The sequence below is a fragment of the Salvelinus fontinalis genome, chromosome 29 (genome assembly GCF_029448725.1).
Source record: "Salvelinus fontinalis isolate EN_2023a chromosome 29, ASM2944872v1, whole genome shotgun sequence".
Classification (NCBI taxonomy): domain Eukaryota; kingdom Metazoa; phylum Chordata; class Actinopteri; order Salmoniformes; family Salmonidae; genus Salvelinus; species Salvelinus fontinalis.
Genome location: NC_074693.1, coordinates 6028707 through 6040160, shown reverse-complemented (window position 1 = coordinate 6040160; position 11454 = coordinate 6028707). Strand labels below are relative to the sequence as shown.

Genomic DNA, 11454 nt, shown 5'->3' with positions numbered 1-11454 from the left:
GGCGTTTAAGAAGGTTCCCCGGATGAAGTTGTGATTGACGCTACACGGCTAGAAAGTTGAGCTCTAGTCGAGAGGTGGTAAGATAACAACACTTTTAAAAAATATAGATCATTCTGGCAAACTATTGTTATACCTATATGTATGCTAACAATGTGCTGATTGTGGCTAATAACCACTTTAATTGTTTTTAGGAAGTATAAACTATGAGAAACTCCACATGCTTGCTTGCTAGCACGCTAGCTAACGTTAGGTCCTTAGCGTTCCATCCAGCTGGCTGGCTAGTATGGGTGCGCCCAAAAGTTGACTACCTAGGATAGCAATTTATTGTTGCCTAACTTACTCAGGCTTTACATTTTATCATAGTCAAATCATTGTACTTAACTAGTACCTTGTTAATTAAAAGGAAAGATTTGATCATTTAAAAAATAATACTAATCAAAACAAACTACAGTCAATGCGCTGCTAATGTTTCTGTTTCGCCTGTGGACTTTGATTTAGAGTCAATTCGGTTAGAGGATACAAACAACTTTCCCTTTCTCTCTCTCCCCCCTTCCCCCCTCCCATTTCTTTCCCCCCCTCTCTCCCCCTCCTTCCCTCTCTCTCCCTCCTTCCCTCTATCTCCCCCCTCCTTGCTGTGACTCTTATGTGGATGATGTAAAAAAATATTTGTTGGTGTGACGTAATTCATGAGGAGTATCCAGACGCTGCACTTGATGAATTTATGTAATTGCTTCTTCCAATTATTAATAAACATGCACCTGTTAATTAATAATTGGAAGAAGAACTGTTAAGGCTGTTCATTAAAAACTGTTAAGGCACCATGGATTGACGAGGAATTGAAATGGTTGACAGAGATGGGGCAAAAGGAGTGACTAATAAGTCTGGCTATATATCTGACTGACTGACTTACTGTAAATTGAGAAATTATGTGAATAAACTCAACAAAAAGGAAACTGTATTATGAAGCCAAGATCAACGACATAAAGAATGATGGAAAAAAACTTAGGAGTACGTTAAATGAAATTATCGGCAAAAAGACATTCAACTCCATCTTTCATCGAATCAGATGGCTTATTCATCACAAAACCTTTTGATGTTGCCATTGGCAAACTTAGGCAGGAAGTGCCAACGAACAGTAAGCCATCGTATTCATGCAAAAAAAAGAAAAAAGAAAGAAAAGCATTGCAAGTTTGAATTTTGTAAAGTTAGTGTGGGGGAGGTGGAGAACTGGTTCCAACAGCAGACCAATCAGCTTGCTGCCAGCTCTTGGCAAACTTATGGAACAAATTATGTTTGACCAAATACAATGCTGTTTCTCTGTAAACAAATGAACAACAGACTTTCAGCATGCTTACAGAGAAAGGCTCTCAGCATGTACTGCACTGACACAAAGGACTGATGATTGATTGAAAGAAATTGATAAGAAGAAGATTGTGGGAGCTGTACTGTTAGATTTCAGTGCAGCCTTTGATATTATTGACCATAACCTGTTGTTGAAAAAACCTGTTATGGCTTTTCAACTTCTGCCATATCGTAGATTCAGAGCCATCTATCTAATAGAACTCAAAGGGTTTTCTTTAATGGAAGCTTCTCTAATGTCAAACATGTAAAGTGTGGTGTACCGCAGGGCAGCTCTCTAGGCCCTCTGCTCTTTTCCATTTTTAGCAATGACCTGCCACTGGCATTAAACAAAGCCTGTGTCCATGTATGCTGATGATTCAACCATATACACATCAGAAACCACAGCTAATGAAGTCACTGAAACCCTTAACAAAGAGTTGCAGTCTGTTTTGGAATGGGTGGCCAGTAATAAACTGGTCCTGAACATCTCTAAAACTAAGAGCATTGTATTTTGTACAAATCATTCCCTAAGTTCTAGACCTCAGCTGAATCTGGTAATGAATGGTGTGGCTGATGAACAAGTTGAGATTAAATTACTTGGCGTTACCTTTAGATAGTAAACTGTCATGGTCAAAACATATAGATTCAATGGTTGTAAAGATGGGGGAAAGGTCTGTCTGTAATAAAGAGATGCTCAGCTTTTTTGACACCACACTCCAAAAAGCAAGTCCTGCAGACTCTAGTTTTGTCTTATCTTGTTTTCTAGTCATGTGGTTGAATGCTAATAAGATAAGACCTAGTTAAGCTGCAGCCCGCCCAGAACAGCAGATAAGACCTGGTTTAGCTGCAGCCGGCCCAGAACAGAGCAGCGTGTCTTGCTCTTCATTGTAATCGGAGGGCTGATATACCGTGATATACAGGGATAAACTGTGATATACAGGGAAATACAGGGCATTCGGAAAGTATTCACTCCTTCCTTTGTTCCACATCTTGTTATGTTTGTCTTATTCTAAAATTGATTAAATTGTTTCCCCCCCTCATCAATATACACTACCCCATAACAACAAAGCGAAAACCGGTTAGTTGTGCAAATTTATATACCCCCCCCCCCCCCCCAAAAAAAAATAAATAAACATACCTTGTTTACATAAGTATTCAGACCTTTCGCTATGAGACTCAAAATTGAGCTCGGGTGCATCCTGTTTCCATTGATCATCTTTGAAATGTTTCTACCTGTGTTAATTGAATTGATTGGACATGATTTGGAAAGGCACACACCTGTCTATATAAGACAGTTGACAGTGCATGTCAGAGAAAAAACCAAGCCATGAGGTCAAAGGACTTGTCCGTAGAGCTCCGAGACAGGATTGCGTCGAGGCACAGATCTGGGGAAGGGGACCAAAACATTTCTGCAGCATTGAAGGTCCCCAAGAACACAGTGACCCCCATCATTCTTAAATGGAAGAAGATTGGAATCACCAAGACTCTTCCTAGAGCTGGCCACCCGGACAAACTGAGCAGTCTGCCTACTCTCTCAATAGCGAGGCCATGCTCACTAAGTCTGTACATAATCAAACCTTTCCTTAATTGTGGTTCAGTCAGTGGTCAGGTATTCTGCCACTGTGTACTTTCTGTTTAGGGTCAAATAGCATTCTAGTTTGCTTAGTTTTCTTCGATTTTCTTTCTCCAATTTGTCAAGTCATTATTTTTGTTTTCTCATGATTTGGTTGGGTCTAATTGTGTTCTCTCTCTCTCTCTCCTCACTTTTCTCCTCACTTCTCACTCTCTCGCTCTCCCCACTTCTCTCTCTCTCTCTCTCTCTCTCTCTCTCTCTCTCTCTCTCTCCTCACTTCTCACTCTCTCTCCTCACTTCTCTCACTCTCTCTCCCCCCAGGTTCTGCAGCCCGTGTGGTAGGTTGGTCTTAGGAAGGCAGAATGCAGACTATGAAGTGTGTAGTGGTGGGGGACGGTGCCGTGGGTAAAACATGTCTCCTCATCTCCTACACCACCAACGCTTTCCCCGAGGAGTACATCCCCACCGTGTTTGACAACTACAGCGCCCAGGTACACCTGTGTTTTCCCCTGTATGTGTGTTTGTCTGCCTGTATGTGTTTTTTACAGCTGGGTTTTACATCTGTGTGTGTGTGTGTCGCAGATGACGGTAGACGGTCGCAGCATCAGCCTCAACCTGTGGGACACAGCCGGACAAGAGGAGTACGACCGCCTCCGTACTCTCTCATACCCCCAATCCAACGTCTTCGTCATCTGTTTCTCCATCGGGAGTCCTTCATCCCACGCCAACGTCCGCCACAAGTGGCACCCGGAGGTGTCTCACCACTGCCCCAGCGTGCCCATCCTCCTAGTGGGGACCAAGAGGGACTTGAGGAATGATGGGGAGACTGTGAAGAAGCTGAAGGAGCAGGGTTTAGCTCCCACCACACAGCAACAGGGGAACAGCATGGCTAAGCAGATAGGAGCGGTGAAGTACATGGAGTGTTCTGCTCTGACGCAGGAAGGGGTCAGGGAAGTGTTTACCGAGGCAGTACGGGCCGTGTTGTATCCCGTTACCAAAAAGAATGCCAAGAAGTGTGTACTGTTGTAATGAAATGGGTTGGTGACTGGGACTTCGGGAGGAGGGGACTAAGGGAGGGACACGGATGGAGAGAGTAAGGAGAAAAGAAGGGACAGAGACTATGACGGGGAGCAAGTTTGAGTTTGTTGGAGGAGATGGACTCAGGCCCCTCTGCCTGTAAAAACTCTTGATTCAGCTCACTTCTCTCCTTCCTCCAGTAGCCTCAAAATCACATCAGGACCTCAAAGCCAGTTCCACTGCATTTATTTTGTTCCTTCTTACTCTCTAATCAGGGACTGCTTTAGACCTGGGACACCAGGTGGGAGCAATTAATTATCAGGTAGAACTGAAAACCAGTTGTAGTCTGGACCTCGTAGGGTCAGAGTTGAATCCACTTCTAATTGTATCACCAAAGTGACTATGCCAACAGAGCTGCAGGGGAGCATCTAGTCGCTCTCCTCCCAGTCTGCTCAAACTCCTGTTAACATTATCTCTTGATATCACTTGATTTTTGTAGCAATGTTCGAAAAGATGCTTTTGCCTTAGAAACCAGAGCTGGAAATAGCCTATAGGTTTTGGGCATCTTGTTTTGTGCAGCTCTCGCCTTTAGCTAGGTGTCCAGTTTGCCTTCTTAATTTACCTTCAAATGACCCTTCTTAATTTACCTTCAAATGGACATTAGCCTAATCCAATTATGATGCAAGGGCCAAATCAACGGGTTTGTGAGCAGACGTTTTATAATCAATGAATCGATTGGTTGGCTGAATGTTGTGAGTTTTTATGATTAATGCTGACAAGAATGATGGAACGACAGAGATATCAGATTGTTGGTTCCTGTTAGTTTTGCCAATTACATTTTATGTGCCTTATTGTATGATATCTCAATTTTTAATTTACCTTTTTTATCTAGATGTATATGCTTTAGATCCCAAAACGATTGTATTAGAAATATGTTGAATAGCTGGTGTGTGTGTGACACTACTCTCTGGGAGTAACTCAACATTACATCCTATCAGAAGAACCAAAGCTTCTTTCTGAAAGTGCCATGAAACAAACGTTTTGATTTTACACGATGTTTCTTCCCTTTCGGGCCTACTCGGAAACGGATGTAGCCCTATAACTGACATCAGAGAAGTGGTGTGGGTGTTGTGGTGTGAGCTTGTGTTCACAGTCTTTAGCGTTTGCCACTAGAATGTGATTTATGCTACAACCTATATGATGCTGGTAAATGGACGATGGGGTTTACAGGCTATGTGATAACTGACAACTACAGCAGGAAGTAGGGCTCAGATTCCGGTAACTGTACATTATCTAGGCTTCTCTTTTTATTTCTGCATGGCTTTATTAAATGAATGGGTGGTTTTATAGTCTGGATAGGGTATCATATTGAAGATGTACAGCGCCAAACCTTCTGAAGATCTATTTCAGGGTGCGTCACAAATGGCACACTACTCCCTTTCTAGTGCATTAAATAAGTAATCAGGGTGCCATTTGGGACTCATTATGAAAGCCTAAACCAAGAGAGCAATAAACCTCATTCCTGTTTTATTTAACAAATATATATTTTTAAATCAATTTATTCAGGTGATCAGCTGTTAGTTTGAATGTAAACTAAATCGTAACCGGTCATGGAACTTCTCTTCTAGGTAAGGAGAGAGATGGAAATTATTACTTGTGTGGGGGGGGGGGGGGGGGGAAACAAAAAAACTCTTGAGTGGAAGAACCATGTCATTCCAGCTCTCAAGTTACAGAGGGAGTTTGCTTCATTCTGTCAAGAAAACTGACGTAGAGGTCCTTCAGGGCTTTGTGGAAACAGATGTGTTAGTTTGACAGATGGCTGTGTTGTGTAGAGGATTGAATGTAAGAGAATGAAAGCGTCTGTCAGTGTAAATCCTGTTACCGTGTCCTGATTTCACTCTGAACATGCTGTCAAAACAGAACACAGACCTGGGGCCGTTCCGTCTTACAGCTCTGTGTGTGTGTATGTCACAGTGTGTGTGTGTGTGTATGCCACAGTGTGTGTGTGTGTGTATGCCACAGTGTGTGTGTGTGTGTATGCCACAGTGTGTGTGTGTGTGTATGCCACAGTGTGTGTGTGTGTGTATGCCACAGTGTGTGTGTGTGTGTATGCCACAGTGTGTGTGTGTGTGTATGCCACAGTGTGTGTGTGTGTGTATGCCACAGTGTGTGTGTGTGTGTATGCCACAGTGTGTGTGTGTGTGTATGCCACAGTGTGTGTGTGTGTGTATGCCACAGTGTGTGTGTGTGTGTATGCCACAGTGTGTGTGTGTGTGTATGCCACAGTGTGTGTGTGTGTGTATGCCACAGTGTGTGTGTGTGTGTATGCCACAGTGTGTGTGTGTGTGTATGCCACAGTGTGTGTGTGTGTGTATGCCACAGTGTGTGTGTGTGTGTATGCCACAGTGTGTGTGTGTGTGTATGCCACAGTGTGTGTGTGTGTGTATGCCACAGTGTGTGTGTGTGTGTATGCCACAGTGTGTGTGTGTGTGTATGCCACAGTGTGTGTGTGTGTGTATGCCACAGTGTGTGTGTGTGTGTATGCCACAGTGTGTGTGTGTGTGTATGCCACAGTGTGTGTGTGTGTGTATGCCACAGTGTGTGTGTGTGTGTATGCCACAGTGTGTGTGTGTGTGTATGCCACAGTGTGTGTGTGTGTGTGTATGCCACAGTGTGTGTGTGTGTGTGTATGCCACAGTGTGTGTGTGTGTGTGTATGCCACAGTGTGTGTGTGTGTGTATGCCACAGTGTGTGTGTGTGTGTATGCCACAGTGTGTGTGTGTGTATGCCACAGTGTGTGTGTGTGTGTATGCCACAGTGTGTGTGTGTGTGTATGCCACAGTGTGTGTGTGTGTGTATGCCACAGTGTGTGTGTGTGTGTATGCCACAGTGTGTGTGTGTGTGTATGCCACAGTGTGTGTGTGTGTGTATGCCACAGTGTGTGTGTGTGTGTATGCCACAGTGTGTGTGTGTGTGTATGCCACAGTGTGTGTGTGTGTGTATGCCACAGTGTGTGTGTGTGTGTATGCCACAGTGTGTGTGTGTGTATGCCACAGTGTGTGTGTGTGTGTGTATGCCACAGTGTGTGTGTGTGTATGCCACAGTGTGTGTGTGTGCCACAGTGTGTGTGTGTGTGTGCCACAGTGTGTGTGTGTGTGTGCCACAGTGTGTGTGTGTGTGTGCCACAGTGTGTGTGTGTGTGTGCCACAGTGTGTGTGTGTGTGTGCCACAGTGTGTGTGTGTGTGTGTGTGTGTGCCACAGTGTGTGTGTGTGTGCCACAGTGTGTGTGTGTGTGTGTGTATGCCACAGTGTATGCCACAGTGTGTGTGTGTGTGTGTATGCCACAGTGTGTGTGTGTGTGTGTGTATGCCACAGTGTGTGTGTATGCCACAGTGTGTGTGTGTGCCACAGTGTGTGTGTGTGTATGCCACAGTGTATGCCACAGTGTGTGTGTGTGTGTGTATGCCACTGTGTGTGTGTGTGTGTAGTCCAGTGTTTCCCAAATTCCAGGGGACCCCAAGGGGTGTGTATTTTGGTTGTTGCCATGGCACTGCACAGTTGATTCAGATAATCTAAGCTTGATGATTAGTTGGTTATTTGAATCAACTGTGAAGGGCCAAACCCCCGGGGGGGTTACTCCATCTATTATACACTGGGAACTTGATTTATTTGTAGAATTTTTGTAATTTATATCAAAAGTGTATTTGTATAAATTAACTAACAATGAGATTATTTTTAACTATGCTAAATAAAGTTCTTATAGTTAAATAGTGATGTGTTATTTCCTGTGTGATGTTCTCTGCTTCTGCAGATGGTGAGCTTGTGGGTGACAAAACACATCACGGCAAGACAGACAACACAACATAAAGAGAGACCTAAGACGACAACATAGCAAGGCAACACAGCATGGGGCGGCAGGTAGCCTAGTGGTTAGAGCGTTAGACTAGTATGACACGGTAGACCTAGAACACAGCTCTAAGCACCAGGTCATGACACGGTAGACCTAGAACACAGCTGTAAGCACCAGGTCATGACACGGTAGACCTAGAACACAGCTCTAAGCACCAGGTCATGACACGGTAGACCTAGAACACAGCTGTAAGCACCAGGTCATGACACGGTAGACCTAGAACACAGCTGTAAGCACCAGGTCATGACACGGTAGACCTAGAACACAGCTGTAAGCACCAGGTCATGACACGGTAGACCTAGAACACAGCTGTAAGCACCAGGTCATGACACGGTAGACCTAGAACACAGCTGTAAGCACCAGGTCATGACACGGTAGACCTAGAACACAGCTGTAAGCACCAGGTCATGACACGGTAGACCTAGAACACAGCTGTAAGCACCAGGTCATGACACGGTAGACCTAGAACACAGCTGTAAGCACCAGGTCATGACACGGTAGACCTAGAACACAGCTCTAAGCACCAGGTCATGACACGGTAGACCTAGAACACAGCTCTAAGCACCAGGTCATGACACGGTAGACCTAGAACACAGCTGTAAGCACCAGGTCATGACACGGTAGACCTAGAACACAGCTGTAAGCACCAGGTCATGACACGGTAGACCTAGAACACAGCTGTAAGCACCAGGTCATGACACGGTAGACCTAGAACACAGCTCTAAGCACCAGGTCATGACACGGTAGACCTAGAACACAGCTCTAAGCACCAGGTCATGACAGTAGACCTAGAACACAGCTGTAAGCACCAGGTCCCAAGTGGCTACAATTTGTAAGTCGCTCTGGATAAGAGCGTCTGCTAAATGACTTAAATGTAAATGTACATGTACTGTATGTATTCAGCCCCTTTTAAAAGATACATTGAAGACTACTGTGGCATATTTATCAGCACAGACTTTGATGGAAATAAAAATTTGCAGTACTAAAATACATATCTCTATACATATTTATATTTTGTAGTTCGTATTGAATACATAACCATTCTTCAACACAAGATGGCGACAAAGCCCCTCTGTTTTATTCCACATTCCCAGATTGACTCTCTTCCCTGGTTTACACACTGGTGTTAACCTTCTACATTCAGAGGCAACGTCCCAAATGGCATTCTAGTCTTGTTATAGTCCACTACCTTTGACCGGGGCCCGCATAGGGCTCTGTTGAAAAGCAGTGCACTACAAGCAATAGGGCTCTGTTCAAAAGCAGTGCACTACAGGCAATAGGGCTCTGTTCAAAAGCAGTGCACTACAGGCAATAGGGCTCTGTTCAAAAGCAGTGCACTCCAAGCAATAGGGCTCTGTTCAAAAGCAGTGCACTACAGGCAATAGGGCTCTGTTCAAAAGCAGTGCACTACAGGCAATAGGGCTCTGGTCAAAGGTAGTGCACTATATAGGGAATAGTGCCATTTGGGACACAGGCTCAGGGTTAATGTTCCACCCTCGTCTCCTCTTCTCTCTGAGTCATCCTTCAACTCAGCAGACACCTACAAGTTCCATCCATTCTTCCTGCTCTAGAATATCGAAGTGTTGCTAACTCTGAAAAATGGCTGTGACCTTCGTGGGCGTCGTCTCTAAACACATGATAGATGTGTTGAACTTCACCAGCAAACATTACGCATATTCTCTGTCCCGAAATGTTTTATTCTGTTCATGTTTGAGTTTTATTCAAGAGGTTGACATTGTTGGCGCAGAATAGTAAGAAGGCCTATTTCACATTTAGTAGATACAAAATGGACATAAAACTGCTTAGACGACATACCGGACATTAGAGCTGTGACGATGAACCGGAAATGATCAACAATGACCATACCAATCACTTATCGCAGGAATTTTGCTCATATCGTTCATTTGGATAAGTAGCCTGTACCAGACAAATGTGAAGTTTGAAATGAACTGTTTGCTAATATGGGAGAATGTTAATGGGACACTTGATGGCTTCAACCATCAGAATAGTAGTAGGAGTAGTAGTCGAATAGTTTAAAGGATTATTTTAAACTGTGGTTCACATTTATATGATTAATTTATGGTTCTATTGATCAGTATTGGATCAATTTAGACAATTTATCGCAATATGTATTTTGGTTGATATCGCCCAGCTCTACAAGACTAGCTAGACGTAATTGATTAAGACCAATGTCTTGATCGATATCCAACCCAGCTGAAATCAGGGAGGTTTGAAGTCTGGACCACCTTCGTCGATAGGACTACAAACATGCATGCATTAAAGTTACTCTGTTTTTTTAATATATTTTTTTATTTTACCGTTATTTTACCAGGTAAGTTGACTGAGAACACGTTCTCATTTGCAGCAACGACCTGGGGAATAGTTACAGGGGAGAGGAGGGGGATGAATGAGCCAATTGTAAACTGGGGATTATTAGGTGACCATGATGGTTTGAGGGCCAGATTGGGAATTTAGCCAGGACACCGGGGTTAACACCCCTACTCTTACGATAAGTGCCATGGGATCTTTAATGACCTCAGAGAGTCAGGACACCCGTTTAACGTCCCATCCGAAAGACGGCACCCTACACACAGGGCAGTGTCCCCAATCACTGCCCTGGGGCATTGGGATATTTTTAATTTTTTTTTAGACCAGAGGAAAGAGTGCCTCCTACTGGCCCTCCAACACCACTTCCAGCAGCATCTGGTCTCCCATCCAGGGACTGACCAGGACCAACCCTGCTTAGCTTCAGAAGCAAGCCAGCAGTGGTATGCTCTGGTGCAGAGCTGAGGACAGCTAAGTTACTCTGGAGCAGAGCTGAGGACAGCTAAGTTACTCTGATGCAGAGCGGAGGACAGCTAAGTTACTCTGGAGCAGAGCTGAGGACAGCTAAGTTACTCTGGTGCAGAGCTGAGGACAGCTAAGTTACTCTGATGCAGAGCGGAGGACAGCTAAGTTACTCTAGTACAGAGCTGAGGACAGCTAAGTTACTCTGGTGCAGAGCTGAGGACAGCTAAGTTACTCTGATGCAGAGCTGAGGACAGCTAAGTTACTCTGGTGCAGAGCTGAGGACAGCTAAGTTACTCTGGTGCAGAGCGGAGGACAGCTAAGTTACTCTGGTGCAGAGCTGAGGACAGCTAAGTTACTCTGGTGCAGAGCTGAGCACAGCTAAGTTACTCTGATGCAGAGTGGAAGACATCCACTGTAAAGCCTGGATAGAGAACTGAGGAGAGGAGAAGATATACCAAGGTCTTTACACAATACACACAGAATATTTCCATGACAGATTTCTCTCCCTTACTCACTCGCTCTGTCTTTCTCCCTCTAACGTTCATTTCCCTCCAGTTCCATTAAAGAGCTAGGCCTATGTAACTGTGCTGCAAACAGTATCGCTTCCTCCACTCCCTGTCGGTACCATGGATTAAACTAGTGACCCTCTGCTGGCCAACACACGTGACCGTCGGCTTGAAAACAGACTGAGCAGCGGACCAGTCAAAAGATCTGAATCTAGGGGCCAACTGGCTGAGTTTGTCCAGTACGATCTCAATCTGTTACACCTACACATATTAACCATGGTCTGTCTCAGAGTTCAGATACATCTCCCCCATCTCT

The 11454-nt window shown here is 44.5% G+C and overlaps 1 protein-coding gene across 1 annotated transcript; it reads left to right on the top strand.

Annotated features, from left to right (window-relative positions):
- On the top strand, positions 1-5604 carry LOC129827347 (rho-related GTP-binding protein RhoG-like). The gene is made up of 3 exons (XM_055888111.1): positions 1-77; positions 3236-3405; positions 3497-5604. Exons 2-3 carry the CDS (start codon positions 3277-3279, stop codon positions 3941-3943), a joined length of 576 nt encoding a protein of 191 aa, XP_055744086.1. The 5' UTR covers positions 1-77; positions 3236-3276; the 3' UTR covers positions 3944-5604.
- Positions 5605-11454: the final 5850 nt, after the last annotated feature.